Source organism: Dermacentor albipictus, chromosome 2 (assembly GCF_038994185.2).
Source record: "Dermacentor albipictus isolate Rhodes 1998 colony chromosome 2, USDA_Dalb.pri_finalv2, whole genome shotgun sequence".
Classification (NCBI taxonomy): domain Eukaryota; kingdom Metazoa; phylum Arthropoda; class Arachnida; order Ixodida; family Ixodidae; genus Dermacentor; species Dermacentor albipictus.
The window spans coordinates 11,256,761-11,283,121 of record NC_091822.1 but is presented as its reverse complement, the minus strand read 5'-3'; the positions used below and the strand labels follow the sequence as shown (position 1 = coordinate 11,283,121).

At 49.3% G+C, this 26,361-nt stretch overlaps 2 protein-coding genes across 11 annotated transcripts in view; one reads left to right on the top strand and one right to left on the bottom strand.

The window, feature by feature from the left end:
* LOC135908840 (monocarboxylate transporter 12-like) overlaps window positions 1–26,361 on the bottom strand; it is a 277,154-nt gene that overhangs the window by 87,428 nt on the left and 163,365 nt on the right. The window lies entirely within an intron of this gene.
* LOC139055324 (protein unc-13 homolog C-like) lies at window positions 9,445–11,317 on the top strand. Of its 2 annotated transcripts, none has more exons than XM_070532762.1 (2): window positions 9,445–9,655; window positions 9,747–11,317. In XM_070532762.1, exon 2 carries the CDS (start codon window positions 10,002–10,004, stop codon window positions 11,250–11,252), a length of 1,251 nt encoding a protein of 416 aa, XP_070388863.1. In that variant the 5' UTR covers window positions 9,445–9,655; window positions 9,747–10,001; the 3' UTR covers window positions 11,253–11,317. The 2 variants fall into 2 exon arrangements, with proteins under 2 accessions (XP_070388863.1, XP_070388864.1); XM_070532763.1 differs by having other exon boundaries at window positions 9,445–9,937; window positions 10,029–11,317.

The window sequence follows — 26,361 nt, the reverse complement described above, 5'->3', positions numbered from 1 at the left end:
AGGCGCGCCGATGCCTCAATGAGCGAAAGTGCCAAAATACAGCACATCATGAAGGGCGTCGACGACGATGTCTTTCAGATGCTTCTTGCGAAGTCTCCTGGCACAGTGTCTGAAGTGGTAACTCTGTGCCACAGCTACGACGAGTTGAGAAGGCAGCGGGCTCTCACCCGACGTTCATCTCAGACGTACAATCAACCGCTCGCTGCACTGGACATCATGCCTGCCCAGCCATACCTTATCGCACAAATGAAAGAATTTGTGCGTGAGGAGGTGGCCCGTCAGTTGTCTCTCCTGCCGTTTGCTCAGCGTCAGGAGCTCCCACAACAGCAGCAACTGCAGCGACCAATCCCGTTGGCTCCCGTGCTTCGACACGTCATTCAAGAGCAGATTTCCGAGGCCATGCCGGTGCCCATTCAGCAGCAACCTGTCGCCGCGCCTCTTAGTTACGCTGAGGTAGTAAAGCGGCAGCAGCTTCAACAGCCCTCACCACCCCATGGTGTGTCGTATGCTGCAGCCCCGATTCAGCCGTCCGTGACATGGTCTGCTCCCATCCCTGCAAATCCCTGGCGAACGCGCGACAACCGGCCGATCTGTTTTGCGTGCGGTGGCCCTGGTCATATCGCCCGATTCTGCCGCCGTCGCGCGCCAGGATATTCAGACGCCCGTTCACCGAACTACATAGATCGTCCCCGCTCTCGTTATGAAGATCCGGGTCCCCAACCAAGCACGTCTTCACGTGACTATCCGCAACCCACGTCTCGTCGCTCACCTTCACCCCGTCGCCGCTCCTTGTCGCCCATGCGTCGTCGACCAGCCCCTGAAAATGAGGGAAACTAGCCTCCGCAGTTCGTGAGGCAAGAACTGCGCTGTCGAAATGCTCAAGTCCTCGAACTTTGCCGTCGAATATTGTCGAAGTTTTCGTAGAAGGCATCCGTGCATATGCTCTTGTCGATACCGGTGCTGCCGTTTCTGTTATAGACGCCACACTTTGCCGCAAGCTTCGGAAGGTGACCACGCCTCTTGAGATGATGCCCTTACGTACAGCGAATGGAGACCCTGTTCGGCCTATAGCTGCCTGCACTGCTCGACTTATTATAGCTAAAGAACACTACATTGTCGAGCTTATCGTCCTTTCCTCTTGCTCGCACGACATTATACTTGGCTGGGACTTTCTATCGTATAATCACGCCGTTATTGATTGTGCCAGATCTGAACTTGAGCTCTTCCCCTTGTGTGACGAGTCCTACTACCCCGCTCATCAAGCCGCACACAAAATAGTCGTCACAGAAGACACAGAAATTCCGCCGACAGCAGCTGTTTTGCTCCCCGTATTCTGCAACAGCATATGTGATGAAGCTGCATTCTTTGAACCATCATGCCTTCTTCTAAATCGGAAGCCACTTCTTTTGCCTTATTCGACCCTCTCTATTTCGAATGGAACAAGCGCTCTCTGCCTCACAAATCCTCTTCCATATCCCATCAGACTGCTTAAAGGTGAATCCCTTGGATGCGTGCAACCCATTGATGTCGGCCAAATTTTTTCCGTGCAGCAAGATTCAGCTCGACGCGACCTCGACGTCATCAGTGCTCTTACCCCTTCTGATGTTCCAGCTGCTGACCTATTCGATTCGTCCATCGCAGACGGACTGTCCCCATTTGAACGCACTGCTCTTCTCCAGCTGCTCTACCAGTTCCGCGACTCCTTCGATGTTGCCCAACGTGCCCTTGGCCGAACTTCTACCATTGTTCACAACATCGACACCGGCTCCAACTCGCCAGTGCGACAACGCCCTTACCGCGTCTCCACCGCGGAACGTCAAGTTATTACCGACCAGGTTGACGATATGCTTAAACGCGACGTTATTCGCCCTTCACAAAGCCCGTGGGCATCCCCTGTGGTTCTCGTTAAAAAAAAGGATGGATCGATTCGCTTCTGCGTGGATTACCGGCGCCTAAACAAGGTCACTCGAAAAGACGTGTACCCTTTACCCAGAATTGACGATGCCCTTGATTGCCTACAAGGTGCCGAGTTTTTTTCGTCGTTAGATTTGCGTTCCGGGTATTGGCAGGTACCTTTAGCAGAGGCCGACCGTTCAAAGCCAGCCTTCGTCACGCCTGACGGTCTATATGAATTCAATGTCATGCCCTTCGGCCTCTGCAATGCGCCTGCCACCTTCGAACGCATGATGGACTCGGTTCTGCGGGGTTTGAAGTGGCACATGTGTCTCTGCTATCTCGACGACATTGTTGTCTTTGCGCCAGATTTCGCAACCCATCTAGAACGCCTCAACCATGTCCTGACGTGTCTGAAAACCGCTCAGCTGCAACTAAATCTCAAGAAGTGCCGTTTTGCTGCGCGAAAACTTACAATTCTTGGTCACGTTGTATCAAAGGATGGTGTGCTTCCGGACCCAGCTAAATTACGTGCCGTGACTGACTTCCCCAAACCGACGACTCTAAAGCAGTTACGAAGCTTCATAGGGTTATGTTCCTACTTTCGTCGGTTTGTGCGCAACTTCGCCTCTATAATTGCGCCTTTGACCCAACTACTAAGCAGCGCCTCCAATATCTCGTCATGGTCTTCTGAGTGTGACCAAGCCTTCTCCACCCTTCGCCGTCTCCTGACGTCACCACCTATACTGCGCCACTACGATCCTACGGCCGCAACTGAGGTGCACACAGACGCCAGCGGTGTCGGCCTCGGTGCTGTTCTCGCGCAACGAAAGCCTGGGTTCGCAGAGTATGTCGTCGCATACGCCAGCAGAACGCTCACCAAGGCTGAATCAAACTATAGCGTCACCGAGAAAGAATGCTTGGCAATAGTCTGGGCGCTTGTCAAGTTCCGTCCTTACTTATATGGCCGCACGTTTGATGTAGTTACGGACCATCATGCATTATGTTGGTTGTCTTCGTTGAAGGATCCGTCAGGTCGCCTTGCCCGCTGGGCTCTTCGACTTCAAGAGTTTGACATCCGCGTTATATATCGTTCCGGACGCAAGCATGCCGATGCTGATGCACTGTCGCGGTCACCACTATCCACCGAAACTGCGTCCATATCCACTATAGACCTTCCATTGTCAGCTCTTGACGTCGCCACCGTCTCCTCTGCACAGCGCCACGATCCCTGGATCGCTTCGCTTCTTGACATTTTATCCGGGGCACCCACTCTTTCGACCACTCGAACTCTGCGACGCCAAGCTTCGCACTTCAGCATCCGTGATGGCCTCTTGTACCGGCGCAACTACTCGCCAGATGGTAGGAAGTGGCTCCTAGTTATCCCTCGAACGCTTCGCTCTCCAATCTGCGCTTCCTTTCACTCCGACCCGCAGTGTGCTCACGGTGGTGTCTTCAAGACCTATGAACGCTTACGGAAAAGGTACTACTGGCGCGGAATGTTTCGCTTTTTCCGCAAGTTCATTCGCGGCTGCCACGAGTGTCAGCGACGAAAAAAACCACCGCATCCTGCCACAGGTTCATTGCAGCCCCTTCCATGCCCAGAACGCCCATTCGACCGCGTTGGAATTGACCTTTATGGACCTTTACCTTTGACCACGGCCGGAAACCGATGGGCTATCATTGCTGTCGACCACCTTACACGATACGCCGAAACCGCTGCTCTTCCCACGGCGACAGCACAGGACGTCGCCTCTTTCATCCTGAGGCGTTTTGTGCTTCGGCATGGTCCTCCTCGCGAACTCCTCAGTGACCGTGGCCGCGTATTTCTCTCCGATGCAATTCAAGCACTTCTCCACCAGTGCAAAATTGTACATCGGACGTGTACTGCCTACCACCCTCAGACGAACGGTCTCACTGAGCGGTTTAATCGGACTCTGGGCGACATGCTTGCGACACATGTTGCATCTGATCAATCAAACTGGGACCTGGTTCTCCCATTTGCGACATACGCGTATAACACCGCTACGCAAGTCACAACCGGGTTTTCCCCGTTCTTCCTTTTGTACGGTCGCCAGCCGACGCACACTATCGACACGTTGCTGCCATACGCACCAGATACCTCAGAGTGCACGCCCGTGTCAGCAGCGGCCCGTTACGCTGAAGATTGCCGACAACTAGCCAAGCGCTTTACTACAGCCGACCAACAACGCCAGAAAAACGCCCGCGATGATGATCACTCTCCGGCCGCAACATTCGCTCCTGGAGCACTTGTGTGGCTGCTTGTACCACCCTGCGCCCCTGGCTTGTCGTCCAAACTGCTCCCAAATTATCATGGTCCCTACCGCATCGTCGAGCGTACTTCCCCCGTAAACTATGTCATTGAGCCTCTTACGCTGCAAGGCGACCGTCGTCGACGTGGACGTGATGTTGTTCACGTAAACCGCCTCAAGCCGTACTTCGACCCTCTTGTACCCACCTGTTAGATCGCCAGGATGGCTCCACCTTTCTCGACGGGGGCAATTGTAATGAAGAAAGGAGGAGAATGGCATACCGATCATCATCAAGAACAGAGGGCACGAGACCGGCGTTCGAAGACCACCATCTTGCTCTCCGCGCTCACTGTTCCGAGCTACCGCCCGTTTGTTGGACTCGCTCAATAAACATCTTTACAACATTAATAATATAATAATAATATTTATTTCCTTTAGAAATATTTAGAGAGGGCTCCCATATATATATTCGCAGCGCAAGCACGGCGATGGACGAACCAGGCTAGCGCTAAGGTTGAATTTCACAACACAATTTTCATTCCACGTCGTAATCACACAGATCGTTTGAGGCTTCGTTCAGGGGCACACACGGGCGTTCGGGGTTGGTGCTTCTTGTTGCGTTTGGCGTAAGAATATGGCTAGGAGCACCACATATGGGCAATGACAGGCAATATACACGCATCACTTCTTCAGAAGCTGACGCCGAGCACGGGTAGTGCGAGGACCTTGTTGGGCTGACACGACAACTTCGTGGCAGCCGAATTTCGAATACTGCATATACGGTGAGGGTAGCTATATGAACTTGTCGATAGGTCATCTTGTAGATTGTTGTAGCGCAGGCAGAACGAAACGGTCATAGAAGGCAGATAAGACAACTAACAGTGCTGAACCATAGAATAAAGAATCACTGAACCACCTACGAACAGCTGTTTACGGGCGCGATGCCGCACTGAACTACAGAAACCGCCGTCGCGCACTCCAAAACAAATCTTAACTAACGTTTTTAAATTAGTAAACGTACATATTATTTACTTTTATTCAAGAGAAGTCAATAATATTATAGTGTAAACGTTTTATTCACTACAATAAAAGAATTATGCAGCGTGTGCCACGAAATCTGGCATTAAGCAACCCTGGGCGTCGCACCAGTCGCATTGTTGAAATCGCAATCATGTGAAATGAGCCCTAAAAAATCGCTTTGCGATGCGTGCGAGAGCACCGATTTTCGTCGTTGCAGTCGCATCATTTGAAACAGGCTTAAGTCGTGCAATTGCGGCGGCGGCACAGATCCCCGCCAATGAAGCAAGTGAAGACGTCGTGTGCCCCAACCTACAGCAAAATATCGTAGTGGTCAGCACCTCCAAGAGAGAGCACGCCGACCGATACGCTGCAGTAGGAAGGATCGACATACGCGGCACGGCGCACGAAATAAGTACCTACGAAGCGGCCCCCCACGGCACGGTGAAGGGCGTCATAAGGGGCATCCCGCTCGAGGATACGGCCCAGGAGATTCAGGAGAATGTTGTGCACAAGTATAACCCAACGGCCTTACAGGCAAACCGAATCGGTAAAACCCGATCAGTCGTCATTGCTTTCGAAGGGCACAAAGTACCCAATTACGTGAGATACGGTAACCTGCTAATCGGTAACCTGCTAAAACAAATCGACGTATGCTATGCGTGCGGAAGAGTGGGCCACAGAATGGACGTGTGCCCGGATCCTTCGAACGCGATCTGTCGAGGGTGCGGAATCTCCAACCCCGCCGAAGACCACAGATGTGTCCCGAAATGTGGCCTGTGCGGAGGCAAACACCTGACTGCGGACAAGGCCTGCAAAGCCCGCTTCAAGACGCCCTACGTCGTCCGCCGGCGACGCTGGGAACGGCGCCGAGCGGAGGAAGAAGACGCCGGGAGAAGAAACCAAGACAAGAGAGGTCCTGCAGGCGGACCCCGCCGTAGCGCATCCAAACAACGGGGCCGCTCACACACTCCAGGCCGAAGCAGCAACAACAGTGGCGGCGGAAACGGCCGCCGGAGTCGCTCCCGATCGAAGACACCATCCGGGGGCGGCAACGGCGGCGGCAACCGCCGCTCGTGTTCCCGGACCAGTTCGAGATCCGGGGCCAGTTCGAGATCCGGGGCCAGTTCAAGGTCCCGGAGCGAGTCAACCGGACGCCGAGGGATCGCCGAGAAAAGGTGGGCTGGACCAACAGGTCTCCCGTCGCTCGAACCACAACACCGAATTCCCACCGCTCACCCCCTCCCAACCCCTTAACTCACAAGCGAATCCGCAAAAGGACAGTAGCGAAGTGATAGAACTTAAGGGGATCATAGAGCGCCAAAACGCTCAGATCTAGGAGCAGAACGCCCAAATACGGGCGCTTATGAATAGGATCGAAACGCTGGCGAATAACGGACGCTCGGCAAATGCAAGCCCTCAAAACAACAACACGGCGGTAAACAACGCCGCAGGCTTGCGCATCTTGTCGCGGAGGGACCCCCCCTCTCCCCGCCTAGGGCGGGTGGCGGGAGAGGCTGGAGTTACGCAACGTGCATCGAGTAATCAAGAGGCGATGGACGCCGAAGAGAGCCCCGCGAGCGGAGAGGAAGCGGCGACCGCAGAGCCCGCGACCACGGCAACGACACAGATCCCGCGAGAAGGAGAGCTCACGGCCAAATTAATGAAAGGCTAGGCAAAATGGACGCCCGACTCGAGATTGTTGAGAGGCAGTCTCACACGCGATCGGTGAAGCACAAACGCTTAGCGCCAAAAGTAGCCTCAACTTCGGTGAGGAAACCCTTCGCGTCCCTAAAAAAGGAGCGGTCCGAAAAAATCAAAGGCGCGATCGCGAAAAGGCGCAATCGACTCGAGAAGTCCGGAAAGGATGATGATGCAGAAGCAAAGTAAGAAGCGCAGGAAGAAAACCGGGGGGGGGGGGGGGGGATACCACCGTAATTTACCAATGGAACTGCCGTGGGATTCGCAACAAAGAAGCGGAACTATTATTACACATTGGCGGACAAGAAAACAAGCCCGATGTAATTGCTCTACAAGAAACAAACGGGAAACCAAGACTCCCGGGGTACGTCACTTAAACGGACCCCATGGAGAACGGGACGGCGGTGCTCGTCCGCAGCAACGTGGCGGCAACTCAACATGTCACGGCGCAGGGTGGGTGCGAGCACACGCTGGTCGAAATTCATGCGAGAGAAATTGGCAGCTCGGGCAATTTATTTGTAATGAGCGCGTACTGCCGGCCGTCACAACGGCAGTACGAATTTGACCGCATCGTGAGCCAGGCGAAAGGGTTGGCGGGGACCAGGCCGCTCCTGATCCTCGGCGACTTTAACGCCCCTCACACAACGTGGGGCTATAAGTTTCAGTCCAAGAGAGGAAAAGCATTGGCCAAAGCAATGGACGATCACGAGATGGCCCTCCTGAACGAGCCGGACGTAACCACCAGAAGAGGCAATAGTGCCGCTAGGCACACCACGCCAGACATATGCTTATCGGGCACTCTAGACGTCTCCTGGAGAAGCGAAGAAGTGGACCTGGGGTCGGACCACAGCGTGATCGGGATCACGATCCGAGGCTCCCGATATCGGGCTGTGCTGGGGACGGCGCGGATCACGGATTGAGACAAGATGAGAAAGTTTACGCAAGAACAAGAAGAGGCATCCGAGGAAGAAATGGGACAGGCTGAAAGACAAAGGACCTACACCGAATGGGCGAGGGAACAGAAGAAGGCTCTCGATAAATTTACCCAAGAAATCGCAACGACGTCGCAGACACCGTACGTGGACGCTAGACTGACCCACATGTGGGCGGCCCTACACTCGTTGACGCGGCGGTGGAAACGTCAGAGACACAACAGAAAGCTGGCCAAGCGCATAGCAGTCTTGAACAAACAGATCGCCGAGTACGCGGCCAAACTATGTAAGAAAAATTGGCTGAAGACCTGCGACGGCCTACAGGGCAAGCTCTCGACGCGGAAGACGTGGTGTCTCTTGAGGCATCTGATCTACCCGCTGAGTAGCAAAACTGCGACCAATCGCAACCTCACCAAAGTATTGAACACGTACAAGGCAGACGGCCGCAGGCTCCTGGAAGACCTGAAGGCCAAGTACCTAAAGACAGAGACGGGCCAGTACCCGGTGCCCGAGAGGTACGAAGGACCCGACAACGAAGAACTGGACCGGCCGTTTACCATGACGGAGCTGTGGACAGCGATAGATGACAGTAATAAGAGAAGTGCACCCGGCAAGGACGCCATAACTTACAAATGACTCGGTAACATGAGTGGTACAGTGGCCCGCGGCCTCCTAGAGGACATTAACGAAGCCTGGGAGAGCTCGCAGTTGCCGAAGGAATGGAAGGACGCCGAGGTCCACTTCATTCCAAAGCCCGGCAAGGCCCACACGATAGACAACATGCGGCCCATCTCCCTCACATCCTGCGTGGGGAAGGTAATGGAGCGCATGGTCCTTCGCCGGCTGCAGAAGAACCTCGAAGAAACGGATCAGACGCCAGAGACGATGTATGGCTTCAGGCAACATCTCAGCACCCAAGACGTGATGATCCAACTCCACGAACTGGTCGTCAAGCCGGCAACGAGGCACGCGCCGCGCGGGATACTTGCCCTCGACCAGAAGGGAGCGTTTGACAACGTGTCCCACGCGAGCGTGTTGCAGAATCTAAATGAAACCCGGTGTGGCCGAAAGACATTCGGCTACATAAATGATTTTCTGTCAAACCGAACGGTGACCATCAGGATAGGGGAGGAGAAGTCGGGCCCTGTCAAGCTCGGCGATAAGGGCACCCCTCAGGGATCGGTCTTGTCGCCCCTGCTCTTCAATCTGGCCCTGCTGCCCCTGCCCGATCTACTCAAGCAAATCGAAGGCGTGGACCACGCGTTCTACGCCGACGATATTACGGCGTGGACGACCCGAGCCGGATCCGATGCCTGGATGGAGGAAGTCTTGCAGCGGGCGGCAACGACCGTGCACGAGTACGCAAAGTCGTGCGGACTGAGCTGCGCTTCCCAGAAATCAGAGCTGCTCATGATCCAACCGGGAAAAACCAAGAAGGAGCTGCCGCCGAACGTGATTATTACGATTGCCGGAACGACCATCAAGCCAACACAGCAGATCATGGATTCTCGGCGTACTACTTCAGAGCGACGGAAAGGCACAGGCCGCCATCACAAAGATCAAGACTACAACCGAACAGATACTTGTCATGATTGGGCTTGGTGACACCGCTGGCAGACGGATGCTTATCCCAATTCTTTTTGTCCAGATTGCTTGGTGGGCGCATTTCGCCGTAGGATCGAGGGACCCTGCCGTGGAAATTGCTTCCTCTGACGAGCATGCGCCAGCTGACAGGATCATCGCGGCATCGTCAAGCAACCTTCAAGATCCGACGCCCTATGTGCACCAGGCGTGTCATCTTATCAACTCGGTGACATCATCGGATACCGGCGAATTCAAGTATAAATACCGGAGCCTGTTGGAAGATTCTTTCAGTGGGCTTGGTGACACCGCTGGCAGACGGATGCTTATCCCAATTCTTTTTGTCCAGATTGCTTGGTGGGCGCATTTCGCCGTAGGATCGAGGGACCCTGCCGTGGAAATTGCTTCCTCTGACGAGCATGCGCCAGCTGACAGGATCATCGCGGCATCGTCAAGCAACCTTCAAGATCCGACGCCCTATGTGCACCAGGCGTGTCATCTTATCAACTCGGTGACATCATCGGATACCGGCGAATTCAAGTATAAATACCGGAGCCTGTTGGAAGATTCTTTCAGTGGGCTTGGTGACACCGCTGGAAGACGGATGCTTATCCCAATTCTTTTTGTCCAGATTGCTTGGTGGGCGCATTTCGCCGTAGGATCGAGGGACCCTGCCGTGGAAATTGCTTCCTCTGACGAGCATGCGCCAGCTGACAGGATCATCGCGGCATCGTCAAGCAACCTTCAAGATCCGACGCCCTATGTGCACCAGGCGTGTCATCTTATCAACTCGGTGACATCATCGGATACCGGCGAATTCAAGTATAAATACCGGAGCCTGTTGGAAGATTCTTTCAGTGGGCTTGGTGACACCGCTAACAGACGGATGCTTATCCCAATTCTTTTTGTCCAGGTTGGTGACAAATATTTAATTTCTTCTATCAGAGACGATTCAGTCACATTGACGGTGTTGCCAAGCCCCCAGTGTTTGCTCTGTTTATTATTTGATTGCGTGCATGTGATCAGATTGTTGCTAGTAACCTCCGGCGATATAGAACTAAACCCTGGTCCTTCTGATTCTGAGTCCGAGACGCACTTAAACAGTGAATTACTCAAAAAAATTTTGAAAGAGCAAACCAAGACAAATAAGACTCTAGTCGCACTGACTACAAACTTGAAACAGGTTGAATCAACGGTCGAAGGTATTCAAGCAAAGATTACAACTATTGAGCAAGAACTTTGCCGAATCGAGAAAAGCGAGCAAAGGTTGGAGAAGTGCGATGAAGCTTGCAGAAACACTACCAAACTAGTTCTTGAGTTAACTGCAAAGGTCGAAGACCTCGAAAATAGAAGTCGGCGTAACATCTTGGTTTATGGCGTAAAAGAAAAAGAGGGAGAAGACTCAAAAGAACTGGAACGGAAAGTAAACGAAGAAATTTTCAAGAACGTCCTTGGTGTTGAAATCAATTCCATAGAGCGCATCCACAGAATTGGCGCCAAAAACGCACAGCGCCCGCGTCCTATCATTTTGAGGTTTTATAACCACATCGACAAAACTAAGGTTCTGTCTTCCTGCTTCAAATTGAAAGGTACGGAAATAGCCATTTCGGAGGACTTTTCTAAAAAGATTCGCGATATACGTGCGAAATTATGGCGGTCTGCCGCTGAAGCAAAGGACAGTGGTTCTAAAGTTTCCCTCATTTTTGATAAGCTGAAAGTCGATGGCAAGCTGTATGTATGGGACACACTTAGAAATTGCAGAGTAGAGTTATCCCAATCCACTGCGTCTGCGAAATCCCAGCCGTTGCCTTCTCAGTCCACTCATGCGACCACCCGTCAGAGCGCTAAGAAATGACAAGTGTCTAGCAAGACGCTCCGGCTTGTTTCACTCAATGCACGCAGTGTTCTTAATAAGGTACAGTTACTTGAAGATGTAATTTTGACTTATCAGCCGCATGTTTTAGTGATTACAGAAACCTGGCTACATTCAGATGTGCAAAATACTGAGATAGTTCCATCTTCCTATACGCTAATCCGTAGAGACAGAAGATCACGTGGTGGCGGAGTTGCAATTGCGATAAAAAACAACATTAAATTTACTCGCTTAGATGGTATCAACAATCACGAAAGCATATGGTGCAAATTGAAATTTTTCGATAAGAATATAACTTTGGGTGGTGTCTATCGTCCTCCGAATGCTCCCCCTGAGTATATAGAAGCACTATATGATTACTTGCTGCAAAATACCAATTCACGTTCAAACATCCTTATCACTGGCGATTTCAACTTACCCGGCGTTAATTGGTCCAGTCTTTCACATGACGGCAAGGATTCTAAAAATGCTGAGCCTCTACTACTAACTGCGTTTACGTTTTCCTTAAACCAACTTGTTTCCGAAACTACCAGGATTTCCAGTTCTTCTTCTATTCTTGACCTTGCGTTTGCAAGCAGTTCGCTCCCAAACTGCTCTGTTAGTATCAGAGATGGGATATCTGATCATAAGTTACTCGTGTTAACATGTCCTATTTCTGGCTCACGACCACCTGTCAAGCCTTCTGACATTTTTATCAGAGACTACACGCATGCGGATGACAATGCCGTAGTCAGCTATATGGAATCCATGTTCCCATATTTTAATGAAATAAGAGATGTTCAGGAGTTATGGTCATGTTTTAAAGAAATGATATTTCATTGTGAGCGCAGTTATGTGCCTTTAAAAAAGAAACGTGTCAACAGGGACTACCCATGGATGAATCGTGATTTGATTCATCTAAAACGCAAGATTAAACGCTGTCGTAAACGTGGTGACAAACAACAGCTTCCAAGTCTTGTACAAACATTTCAGGAAAAAGTGCACGCAGCAAGAAACCAATTGTTTTCCTGCACTCTGTCCTCTTTCATGTTAGAACAACCAAAAAAACTTTGGGGTTATTTGTCTAAAGATAAAAGCGCCATCACAGAAATAAAAGAATCGGGCGTAATCATCGATGACCCCTCCATAATTTCTGAAAAATTCAACGCATTCTTCCAGTCCATTTTCACGATGACGGCGTCACACGCACATTTGCCATCTTATGCACTTCTTGAACCGATGCCTGGAGTGAACTTAAGCAAAGAGGGCATTCTCCACCTTTTGCGTACACTTGATATAAAAAAATCACCCGGTCCTGACGAAATATCAAACGTTTTTCTTAACAGATATGCGACCTGGGTAGCAGAGTATTTGTATAAAATATATACAGTCTCGTTAGAATCTTGTGCGATACCCGATGACTGGCGCTCCGCAAGGATAGTCCCAATTCACAAGACTGGATCACCATTAGAATTAAACAACTACAGACCAGTTTCCCTAACATCCACAATTTGTAAGATGTTAGAACATATTATATTTAAGGCGATTATGATACATCTAGAAAATAACCAACTGCTTCATGACAATCAACATGGCTTTAGGTCCGGTCTGTCCACTGCAACTCAGCTAGCCGAGATAACCGATGATTTCGTAAATTCCCTAAATTTGCAGGGTCAGATTGACGCAGTGTTTTTAGACTTTTCAAAAGCGTTCGACGTTGTTCCACATGATGACGTAGTAACTAAACTGCATGCTATTGGTATTGAAGACAACATTGTTCGCTGGATAGCATGTTACTTAGCTTCAAGGAAACAATACGTGGCCGTTAACGACTGCATCTCTGATACACTAGATGTACACTCAGGAGTACCACAAGGGTCGGTGCTCGGTCCATTGTTGTTTCTGGTCTATATCAACGATATCTATTTTTCAGTGCAACCTCCTGTAAAGATCCGACTGTTTGCGGACGATTGTGTCCTCTATTCCAGCATACATCAACACGCTGATCAAGTGAGACCAAATGATGCATTGCATTCAATCAGTGCATGGTGTGATAAATGGGGCTTGAAACTCAATACTTCGAAAACGGCAAGCATAACATTTAGTAACAAAAAAGAACCTTTGCAATTTGCTTACGCCATTAAAAATACTTATATTAAAAAAACTAACCAGGTGAAGTATTTGGGTGTTACACTCACAAGTAATTTGAGTTGGGAACCCCATATAGATAATGTTTGCAGTAACGCACTGAAAAAGCTGGCATTTTTAAAACGAAAACTACGTCATGCGTCACCTGCTGTAAAGTTAACAGCATACAAAGCTCTCATTAGGCCAAAATTAGAATATGCAGACCTAATCTGGAGTCCGTATCAGCAATATTTAATTAAAAAAATAGAAAGGGTGCAGAACATGGCCTTGAGGTTCATCTATTCTACCTATTCGCGCTTCTCGAGCGTATCAGTTCTTCGCGATAAAGCTAAGGTTAAAAAACTCGATCATCGCAGAATGGTATCCAGATTAAAATTCATCTATCAGCTTTACCATGGTCACTTTAACATACAGCGTGAACGTCACATAACCGAGCCGTCAATACGCTTTGCCCGTACACAACACAACAAAACAGTTAGGCAACCATTCAGTCACCTTAGCATGCATCAATATTCCCTGTTTCCTCATGCTATTTCATTGTGGAACAAGTTACCACAAGAAATAGTTAGCGCTAATACCACACAATCGTTCGTTCATCTTGTGAATGGTTTTTCTTTTGATTAATAGCATGTACATAGGGAAATATATTAATTAATCATTGTCTTTGTTTTGTAATAAAATAAGGCGAAAATGCTGAATTGAGTGACCTGTTATGTGTACATGGTTTGTAAGTACTTGATGTTGAGTTGAAAACTACAACTATTCTTCCTATATCGCATTTATGTTGATAAGTCTAAATTTCAAAGGCTGATGTTCCTGTATATTTTATTTTATATATCTTTATTATTGTTCTGTATTCTATTTTTTATTATTATTATTTCCAGCCTTGTTTGTTACTATTGATGTATCCACTCCTGCTTGGGCCCGAATAGGGCCTGCAGTATTTGTAAATAAATAAATAAATGATTGGGAGGGTATTAAACAGAATCCGAGGCCTTAAAGGGAAGCTGAAACACTTTTCGAAAAAAATGAGTTCTCTGCGGCATTCTACAGTTTTGAGTCCCCTGAACACGAATATCTCGTTCAAAAAGGGCGGAAACAAGCGCAAGCGGCTGTTTTTTCATGAAAACGCGCACCAGCGCCTCAGGGTATCGCGCGAACGCCGCTGTTGCCCGTGATTGGTCGGAGCCGCTGTGACGTCAGTGGCGGCAGTCGCCGGTCGGCGCCGCCGTTTGAGAGCGTAGCACGCTGTTCTGTTCTGGCTGCATAGCTGAGTTGTAAACATTATGGAACGTTCTCGCTGTCTCGAAGAGCTTGTATTTTCGCCGTACATGTTCGAACCGACAGCCGATACGGAAAACGATGGAGGCAACGGCGGCAACGACGATGTTGAGTGTGCCAAAAGCGAGAGCGATGTGTACACCTTCTCGCGCGCTGGAAATCTTAGCTGTTACGTATGCTTTTTTTTTCATGTAGCTGCACGTTCCAATGACGGGAGAAAAAATGCGCTAAAGTGTCACTGGGAACTTGCTGCTGGAAGAATGCCGAAGCACTAACTTCTCATTAGATTGTAAACACGGCTACAATTCCGCGATGTCAAGCACCTTGCCGCTGCTTGTCTGAAGTCCCGTGGTTTTCTGAGCGTTGATACACGATCGCGAACATAAGTGCCGCGTTTCAAAGCGCGCACATGCAGTGCTACGAGGTACAGTCATGGAAGTTGCTTATCATACACATCCAGATCGAGATGGTCAGGGAGATTATATGTGCAATATTCAGAATATGGTTCGACGACTTTGCGATTGTGACTCGATCAAGGATCGGTATGCGCGCTCCATGCTAGTGTTGACATAAATATATTAGGCAGTTTTAGCACCGCCATGTGGTAAACATAACTGCAACCGTACGTCGAATGTCACTAGGCAAGCCTATACTTTAATTTATACCTCAGGTGCAACGCTGTGGAAGCTACGCACGAAGTCCGGTTGCCAAAATTTATTACTGCGCGCGTTTCCGTCTATGGTTCGCAGCGTGCCAGCGGCATTTGCTCGCGCGAGCATGCACGTGAAGCTGCCGCGACGGGCTGCAATTAAAGAATGCCGAAAAGAAAATTGATTTAAAAGAACGTGTTAGCAGCCGTATAAGTACACGGATTGTTTCTATGGGTAAATTCTTTTTTTTTCATTCAGAACTGAGCTTATATATGAAAAGTTTTCTCAAAAATCGGGTCAAGAAACACCGAACTTTTTCTAAGTGCGAACGCAGCCACTGCAAGAAGTATCTCAAGCCTCCACAGAGTTGCACCTCATGTATGAAACGGAGTATAGCAACGCTAGCAACAACGCGTTTCCGCATTTGTCGTAAGGCTATCCGGCTATCGCGGGAATGGTCCGAGCACAGCACAGTTGATTTCGTCGACACGAACTTATCTCTCCTCACCGCACTGCGCTGCAAGCTTCTTGTGCTTCGGGAACCTGTGAAACACCACATCGTCTCGCCCGCGTGTGTTCCCGCAGCCGATTGCTGCACAGAACGAGGGCATGTTGGGCGCCCTTGGCTGTAGGCACTCACGCAGCACAGAAGGAAAGAACAGTTTACGAAAATCGCAAAACAAACGTGAGCGGCGGCGGCGGCAAATCTCTCGTAGCGTCGTTCAGTGAAGCCAGGTAAAGCGCAGGACGGAAAGAGGCATGCCAGCGCATGCCAGCACGCCGGTCCGGCAGCTCGGTCCCCGCCAGTGACGTCACTCTCGCCGGTTCTCTCGTCTGGTAACCTCCTCACCCGGCGCTCCGGGAAGCGATGGGGGCGTGTCCGCGGGGGTGATTTAGAAAGCGATTTCCGCCCCTTATATTAACAAAACGAAGAAAAAAAATTTCGGAACCGTAAATTATTAGGTCTGTTCTTCCCAATCCCAGCAATTCATGGAAATTGAAAACCGCTTCAGCTTCCCTTTAAAGAGGACGATGTCATGCGCCTGGTACGCGCGTTCGTCGGGTCGTGGGTTGCCTACTCCGCCCCGTATCTCCAGCTGACGAAGGCGAATAGGGACACCCTAAACACGATGCTTCGTAAGGCAACGAAACAAGCACTGGGCATGCCCATATACTCGTCCACGCAAAAACTGCTAGACATGGGCGCCCACAACACGGTGGAGGAGCTCATCGAAGCGCACCTCTCTAATCAGAGAATCCGGCTCAGTCACACGGAACACGGACGAGCCGTCCTACGCAAGATAGGATGGCAGATCGAGCCAGTACCCATCAAAACGGCCCTTCTGGAAGACTGGAAAACGATCATTCAGACAAAACCCCTTCCCCGGAACATGACGCCGGGCAAGGACGACGAGAGGCGCACCGCGCGAGCCAAAGCCCTAGCCCGTAAGTTGGTAGAGAACCCCAGGATCCTCTACGCGGACGCCTCGCTCCGAAAACACAGTGACCGTGCAGCCGTGGTGGTTACTCCAAAAGACAGGCTGATCGTCAGCGCATCCATGAAGACAACAGACCCCGCAGTTGCCGAAGAAGCGGCCGTGGCCCTCGCACTCGCACAGCCGAGCGTGGACACCGTAGTCATCGACTCAAAGACAGCCTACAGACGCTTCCGCAGGGGGGTAATCTCCTCCGCAACCCGAGCCATTCTAGCCAAGCACAAGCCTCCGGGAAGAGCCATAGAGCTCATGTGGGTCCCGGCTCACTCGCAGGTAGCAGGCAGCACCATCGCCGACTACCATGCCCGAGAAATGTCAATCCGGGCCGAGCACGAGCCGGAAGAGCTACCGCACCCGGTTACCAGCTTTTGGGGCATTACCCGGATATACCGAGAGGAAAGGTGGAGACTGCCAGAACCGCACCCCAAACTCACCAGGCAACGACAGACGATCCTGCGTCGAGCGCAGGCGGGATCGTTTGCGCATCCCGTACTGATGAACCGCATGTGCCCTGCGGAATAGGATATGCTCTGTCCTTTTTGCAGAAGAGAAAAGGGCACCCTGCCGCACGTCTTGGCAGAGTGCACAGAACTCAAGACCCTCCCCCCTCCTCCCCTTCCCACCAACGCCCCCAATCCCCAACCCCTTGAGCGATGGGAGACCTTGTTATCCAGCCCCGCCCTACCGATTCAGCTCGCACTGACGGACAGGGTCCAGGAGCTGCTGAAAACATATGGGTCCCGTAACTAAGGAACCACCCTGTCTGGTGCCCGCGTGTACCACTGATTTATTTCGGGCCCAGTAAATGTTGCCTCATCATCATCATACACTCTATGAACAGTTGCACCCTTTGGGGTGTAAATTTGCCACAGAACAATAATCGTCATCTGTCTTGCTTGCGTTTCCTTTCTTGAAAACCCTGCACTCATTACTTTCCTGTCTAGAATGCCCTGTCATGCTGATAATGCGCATGCCGTTCATGACATGGAAGTACCGGGCTTGCAGCGTTAAAGAAAGGAAATGCGGGCAAGACAGATGACATTGTTCTCTGGCAAATATACACCCCAAAGGGTGCAACTGTTTTTACAGTGTAAATGGATGATCATACGGCAGCTGTTTGTCTATATATGACCACTGAACTAGTCTCGAGTAATTTAGTTAATGCCTAATGTAGTTGTGACATCTTAATTTAGCATAACTCGTGTTCGGTATGCAACTAATGAATATGGCCTAGAGAAAGGCTCTGGCAACTTAAAGTGGCTAACATATCTAAACTTTTCAGCAAATTATGCATTGATGTGCCTGCGACCACGGAATTTAGCCCACAGCAAGCCTCGTGATAAGTTCCATAGTGGCCCCACTGCGAATTCTTAAATTTTCTTGCTCCCCAAAGTGCATTTCATTTTTATTCCTTAAGGACCCCGTAACGGGGTATTACATAAGGGGTGGGTTACACAGAAATAAGCAGAAACCATGTGTTAATCTATGGTGAAAGGTGATTGGTGACGCTTTCTATGAAGGTGGATGGACAAGGGATGGCAGCGGTGTCACCCGGAAGGCCATTCCAGTCAGCAGCTGTGCGAGGAAAAATGACGTAAAAAGGTAACGGTGCGTGCACGTGGGCGCGCGACTTGAAGAGGATGACCAGTGCGATTAGATATACGTGTTGGTGGAAAAATGTATGGCGGGATACCCATCGAGCTATGAAAAAGTTTATAGAATAAAGAAAGACTAACAATACGGCGGCGAGATGAGAGAAGGGGTAAATTAGATTCTAATTTTAGTGCTGGCACACTCACATCATAAATACGAACAATGAATGAATCTAGTGGCACGGTTTTAAAGTGTCTCAAGGGCGTCTTGAGTGTGTTGGGTATATGAGCCTAGAGCTGATAAGCCGCCCTTGAAGTACAGTTCTGCACACTCTAAACTCATAAAAAGAAGTATCGTACGTTCTTTCTTGTCGTGCGCTCACTTGCTGATTGAAGGTCTTAGTAAGCAGGTGGCTCGTCTGGAAGCAGCGAACTATCCGAGACATATCATTATCTCGGTTGCTGAAGGCCTGCATCGTCGAAGGAAACTAACTTCACGCACGAGCGACGAGCAGAGAGCGGATGACGAAAGAGAGAGGAAAGAAGAAAGGGACAAACGAAAGGTGGAGTAATTCCCTACTTTCATAAGGTTTCCCACAACCTAACCTAACCTAACCTAACCTAACCTAACAGACTCTCGAGGTTGAGTGTGTTGAGCTGTCCCATGAGGAAACGAAAGCCTGGTTGCACTACCGTGCACAAAGATCCTTTTGTTACATGCACTCGCAACGTGGTGTAAGATTCCACTTTCGTGTGGGAAGTACTACGTGGGGCAGACGGGCCGATGTTTAAACGTGCGTCTGGCGGAGTATAGTAACAAAGTGGAGAGCATCGCAATAGATGGGCATCTGGCTGCACATTGTAGAAAATGTGACGCGAAGGCACCATGCTTCCCTCTCCTAAAACAAACTGTTGTTGTCTATCGCCACAGGAATAAGATTATGAGGGAAATTGTCGAAGCAGCTGAGATAGCCAGAGCAGGTGACGATTGCGTTAGCACGCCGTCTATACTTAAGAAAGAGCTTGAATTTTTGGGTATAGTAGTCACATGACTGCTTTTCGTCCTTCCCTTCAGTGTGTCTATTGCAGTGGCGTCCCAGTGAGTATATATATGCTCACGAGCTGCAATAAATCAATTGTTGAAAGTTAGCGCTCGTCCCGTGTTCCTGCTTGTCCCTGTGTCTTTCTTGCGCTATGTATCCCGGTTTGTATGCAATTTTAGCTCTGCGTTTGTCTGGCTGAACTCTACGCCACCATGCGGAAACACCGCTTCGACTTTTCACGATTACGCCCCCACTCATCTAAAACAGCTTAAACTTCGTAACGTAGCGACACTCCTCTCCTCCTTCACTCCTCTTTGTTTCTCCTCTCTTTCACGCTCCCTCCTCGACCATGGCGCCGCCTACACTGCTCGAGCGTAGCAACGGCGCCAACATGCGCTCCTCGCCACTCCGTAGACGCTTCTCGAGCAAAAATGGCGCTGATTCACGGCGCGAGGGCCCACGTGATGCTATTAGGCCAATAGCGACGCGGCGTCTGCATCGGCCAGAGCGCTCGAGGAGGAGGCGGCATTCTTCAAAGCGTGGCACTGCTTTACGAAGTTTGTGGGGTTTTACACTCATCCGGCAATCCGCCCAAACCGGCCCCGTTTGCCGGAATAGCTGACACGCTAAAAGCCTCTATTGTAACTTGAGCCTGCGCTGCCGGAGCTGGCAGGGTGCTCAATTGCCAGACAATGCCGCCTCAGCCGTTGTATACAGAGAAAAGCGATCTCGTTCTCAATGGCTGTCAAAGCCATTCCTTGTGAATCAGAGGTGCTATCGCCACATATAAGACCATAGTCGACAACAGATTGCGCCACTCCGACTTCTCATGTTGGTCACTTTCTCCTTACAAAAGCTCTGTTTTCATTACAAATCAAGAATTCCTTATTGCAAAAGCATAATCTTTCAATCTAGCTCGACATTATATTTGCCTTTAGCGTCCCTTTAAAGGCAAAACCTTTCAAGCGCGACGGAGATTAAAAGTTAAGTGTTTGTGCGTAGCGGGCCTTCGAAATGTGCATACAGTTGTTCGCGGCGTTGCTCCACGGCTACAAGTACGATGCCACAAACGTATCTATCGGGGACTCCCTCTGTCAGAAGAGGGGGTGGAGAAATAGGCCATTTGCCCCTCCATTTCTGAAAGCCGACACTGTCGCCTGCACACTGGCATATCCAATAAAACAACGGCTCATCTTAAATGTTGTATAAGAATAGCGGCCACGTAAGTAACCTTTCTTTATTACGTGTCCTCTACTTGGGCAGCTAGGATTGCCTAAGGGCAGAGAGCGAACCATTGATCAAAAATGCCGTGACCCATGGAGACAACCTTCACTGAACGGTGGAACAGTTCTATTTAGCCGCTGCTTGCTAACGGTAGGTGGCCGTTGTGGCATGGCAAATTCTGAGAAGGGTCCTGAGCTTGCGTTAGAGCTAGGACTCAAACTGACAGCCTTTGGCTGTACTTATCTGGGCGCGAATGCCAAAACGGGCAATTCATGTGGAAATAAGCGTCGAAGTGACGGTCTGGCAGTATTGTGGTGTAACGGCGTCACCTCAGACCACCAAATGAATCTATCCATGGTGGTGAGAATATCGCGTGGCCCTTTGAATGGCGGCAAGGGTCCAAGCATATGGAGATGGATGGGGACGAAGCGTGCGTCATCACTTCGCCAATGAGTCGGGAGCGTGCTGTGATATTTTGCACTGTTGGCAGGTCAGACATGAGCACCCCTAAGCGCGAATGTCAATGTTCACTCCTAATAAAACTAAAACGTCCGCGACGAGGGGATGTGACCCGGACTCCGGAATGCAGAAGCGAGTGAAACTGTTATAAAATGTGTCGGCGCACTGATACGCCGCGGTCTATGTGAACGCCGAGGTCTGAAATGTGTACTTCCTCCAGATGGAGAGACGAGGAATGCAACCACAGCAAAGTGTGTCGGTCTTCGTCTTGTTCATATAAATGTACAAGCTGATTGAGCGTGAACATAGTTGTCGAAGCTACAGATGCGGCCGAGAGCGTCAGCAGGAATGTTACCTGTGGCCCTTTTAAGGTACTGTATATTGGTTCTGAACTAATATAGAAATGCCAGATTTGACGTACACTGTGCGTAATTTGGGCTGATCTGAAGGTGGTAGTCGGAGGCTTGTGATCAGTAGACATAAATAAGGGTTGACCCTCAAGGAAATACGAAAACTATTCACAGTCTTGAAAGTAGCAAGGAGTTCACGTCCGAATATACTGTATACCGTTGCTCAGCTGGTGTTACTTCTTCAGAGAAACACTCAATGGTCCACGGTAGCCGTTGAAGAACTATTAAAGGCCACCTCCGATGCCGCAGACCGAGGCATTACCAAGACGCTCGGTCTTGTGCTCCAAGTGCACCAGAAGGGGTGCTGACGGGAGGACCTCCTTGATGATAACGAAGGCGGCGTTGACGGCGATAGAATAAGCAAGTGAAGATGAAGCTGACTTTTTAGTATTTTTTGTATGGGTTAGCCTTGCTAGAGGTTGAACGATGGCGGCACGTTGCAGCGTGAAGAGCCGGCAATTCACAAGTCCCGGAAAGCGGCGTAGCTGTCGCGACATTGCGGCCGTGCTAATACAATAGAGGCTGACCTTCGAGAGAAGTCGACAGATGCCGCTGGTGCCAAAATAAATGACCTATGCTCTAAGGGTAGAATATTGATTTTTGATTTGGCTACGTTGGTGATCAGTCAAGGCTCGGTGAAATGCTCGAAGAGTAAGCATACACGTCGCGGGTGCTCGGACGGTGAGGCACTGTCGATCATGATGTCGTCCACATAGGTGAAGACGAATGGCACGCTTCTAAGGATGGCGCAAACAAAGCCTTCAAAAGTATATGCGGCGTTTCTAATGCCGAAAGGCATGCAGGTGATTCCTAATAGCCCGAAAGAAGTCACAATGGCGATTTTTGGAACGTCTGTTTTAGCAACCAAAATTCGGCGGTATGCCTTCGCGTAGTTGAGCTTAGAGAATATCGTGCACACACGCAAGTTTGTCGTGAAACCTCTGATTTTGGGTAGGGGCTAGCGGTCCAGAAGAGTTGCCAAGTTAAGGGCGCAGTAATCTCAGGAAGGCCGCGAGTCGCCACGCTCATTTGGAACCATGTGCATGGGCACTGACAAGCTGCTCGGTGAAAGGCGAGCAGTTCCGACCTACAGCATGTGCTAGAACTCCTGACGTGAATTTCGCATTTTTTCTGGAGGGGACGGCGTGGCGTGGCACGGTCGCTGGTGAAGAAGATACGATGGACGACATCATGTTTAACCCACTTAGTCCAGTCTGGCTGGTGTGGCGCTGATAGAGGGAAAGTCCCGGATGATACCTGGTATGGTGATGTAACTGGCCCCCGAATAGTAAAACCAACCGAGTAGAGGCGAATAGTATCTGTGTGTGAAAGGCCTGCGCAGGAGTGAAGCGTTTTCTTTCGGAGTGGGAAATAATATCAGCTCCAAGTATAATATAGCTGACTTTGGCGGTGATGAAAAGCCGACGGAACGATCGGCTCAGGTCGTAGCACACAAGCCGCGAGTCGGTACATAGGCTTGCTCATAGCGTGCACCACTTGAAGAAGGCAGATGGAGGAAGGGGTGCGGCCGATAGAGTTTGCGGGCAGGACACTCACCTCGGGGCCTGTGTCCATAAGAAACTTCACTCTGCTGGTGGTGTCGGTAATGTAAAACAGGCGACTTTTTGTGGCGAAGGAAACAGCTTGTAGTCGTTAGTTTTCCGGCAAAGCACACGAAGTTCTGCAGCGCTCTCTGGTAGCTCCGTTCCAGCAAAAGCGAGTACCTCGTTTGAGTCGCGGCACGTGGCGGAAGCTCATCTGGAAGCTGCCTGAAAGAATCACAGCACGAGTCATGGTTGCCATTTCGGTCGATTTGTGGTAACATGGAAGCGACAAGTTCCCGGATGCTGTTTAAGTCTCCTCGTAAGGTGAGGATGCATACGTGGATGGGCAGTACGTTGAAACCACAGAAGCGACAGGAGCCGGTGCTGATGAAGCAGCTGGTGTGGCGGCAGACTGTCGGGCAAGTTCCATCATGTTGCCAGCGTGGACAGCCAGCACTGACACGGAGAAGTCTGACGCCGTGGCCGGAAAAGCTGTCGCAGGAGCTGCTAGTTAGAAGTGCCCGCTCGGTCTCCTTGTAGTGTAATGTATTTCATTGTATTGTATTGTAAGATTGCATGTCACAGATAAGTTGCGTAGGGCGGTAGACACCGATTTGCTCCGCAAATATAAGCTGTTGCAGAGGCTTACATTCAGAGAGCAATGTACATGTGCACTCCCGAGCCATTGCCGGAATTTAGCGTCGTACTGGTTTATCGCGGTTGGATTGGAGAGGACGTCTTGCACTTTTAGTGCGACCACGCCCGGAATGGAAGACTGGATATACGCAAAGCGACTATGTTACGGGGTGATGCAGTGTAGGCGGAGCAATGCCTCAGCTTGTTCGAACCAGATTTCGGGGTGTCGCGCCCAGAAAGGAGGAAGGCGAAGGATAATGGCTTGAATGACCAGTGAACATGATTTGTCGTACGAGAGTTCATCGTTAGAAGCGTTGTGTTGGACTATACCAGGTCAAACCTGTAGCGAGGAGGCTCAGAGGCCGAAGTCATTTTGCTCTATTGCTGCTGCTTGAGTGACTGCATCTTTCTCGGCCCAAGGTTGTCACCACAGCACCTTTAAACTAGGGGCATGACCTAGGCAGCATGCGGGAACCATGCATTGTGTCAGGGGAAGTTAGTTGTGGTTGCAGATTGAAAATTTGAAAGTATTGAAGCCTAACTCAATTCAGCACCAGGCAGGAGAGAGTAACAAAAACGGTTGACAAAAGAAATTCAAAAAACAAAGAAAAACACAGTGAAACGGTAGAAGACAGTATGATACATAGTTGTAATCACAATTCAGCAGCATACAGCGAAAGTGCAAAGCACAACCAAACATATACACAATATGAAAAAAAAACGCCACTGTTTGTACTGTGTGGTCACAAACGAAAAGTACACAGCTCTCAAAGTGAGGATTATTCCCATCATAAAATGCTTCCAACGGTAACGCATTCCTATCTTTCAAGGCCCGAGGAAAAACAGACTACATGAAAAAAATTGCGCGCGCACAGTATGGTTCAAGAGCGTGTGTATGTCTAGTTTGCCTAGAAATTCGGTGTGTAAAGTTTCAAGTTTAATGCTAAGTTTACCAAAATATAGTAAGTGGAGACATTTCAGCCTAGTAATTGCTCTTCGGTATTGTAAAACAGGGATGTTATTACTGGCCATGAGCGTTGACGGTGAGTCATTTCTCTGGTAAGCATTAAATATAAAACGAACCGCTTTTCGTTGCACCATCTCAAGTTTACTAATATCTTGAGATTTGGATCCCAAACGACAGTAGCGTAATCTAATTTAGGTCTTATATAAATGCGTTATAGGCCAGTAGTTTTATTTCTCATGGAGCTGTCTCTAGTTCGTGTCTCAAAAACCGGGCTTTTTAGAAGGGCATGAGCATGTTTTAGTATTATGACTTGGCCATGCTAAGCGGTTTGTAATCATATTACCTAAATATTTATATTCATCAACATCCGTCAAAGGGCAATTATTGAGAGAATAGCTCCAATTAAAAGGGCTATTTTTGTGTGTAATGCGCATGAAGACTGATTTAACAGTGTTTAGGTTCATAGACTAATCCTTACATCACCTGGAAACAACTCAGAGGTTAGATTGGTCAGAGGCATTGTTGAATACTAGGAGCGATAACGGTTTTAAAAGTATGCGGTCATCTGCAAAAGGCTTTATACTTATTTTTGACGTATCTGTGGAGGTAACAATGTAATTTATGTACAGTAAAAAAAGAACAGGTCCCACACGCTACCTTGAGGGACTCCTGATGTCGCAGGCAGAACGATAGGCGCGCAGTCACTCACGTTTTGTTTACGAGCAGAAAGGTAGGAACAAATCCAGGTTAACAGGTAGGCATATGCCTTGTAATTTCAAAATAAGTTTGCTGTGCGTGACAAGGTCAAACGCTTATCTAAAATCCAAGATTATAGCATCAATTTGATCTCCCGTGTCTAGCGATGCGGCTTACTCGTGAATTGTTGGGACCAGTTTTGTTGTTGATAATTGTTTGCTAAAGCCGTGCTGGAAAGGCGACTGATAATTATTTTCTTCAAGACTGGAGATGATGTAATGAGTAACTATGTGTTCTAATAGCTTACATGTCATGCAAGTTAAAGAAATAGGCCTGTAGTTTCAAACGTTCAGACGATCGCCTTTTTTAAACACTAGCACTACACATGCCGTACGCCAATCATAAGAAATTAACGAATTTTCGAAGGAAAGACGGAAAGCATGTGTCAAAATATGTGCAACCGGTTCGGCATACCTACGCATAAATGTGTTCGGAATATTATCCGTACCAGCTGAGGATATCGTTTTCAGGTTAAGTAGCAAACAGTACACCTTTATATGTTATAAAATTGGGCGACATTACTGGAAGAGAGTTGCCATGCATTGGCTCGTATTCGGAAGTGGTAAATACGGGACAGAAATGGTTAAACTGCTCAGCAATATTTGGGATATCATTCACGAGACAACTGACAACGAATATTTCACGCGGTAAAGCATTTGTCTCTTCTAGATATCGCCAGAATTTATCAGAGCTTTTTATCAAGAAGTCAAGCAATGATTTAGTGAAATATCTAACCTTGGTATTGGAAAGTTTGCGAACAAGCTTGTCTTTTAGATCAGTAATTATGCTGAGGGATTTCTTCTGTTTTTAGTTCGTTATAGCGTGCGATGTAAGTGGACAATTTCTACAGTCATCCACGCATTGTTTTTCTTAGTGCGAACGTATTTGTCAGGAACGAACTTGTCG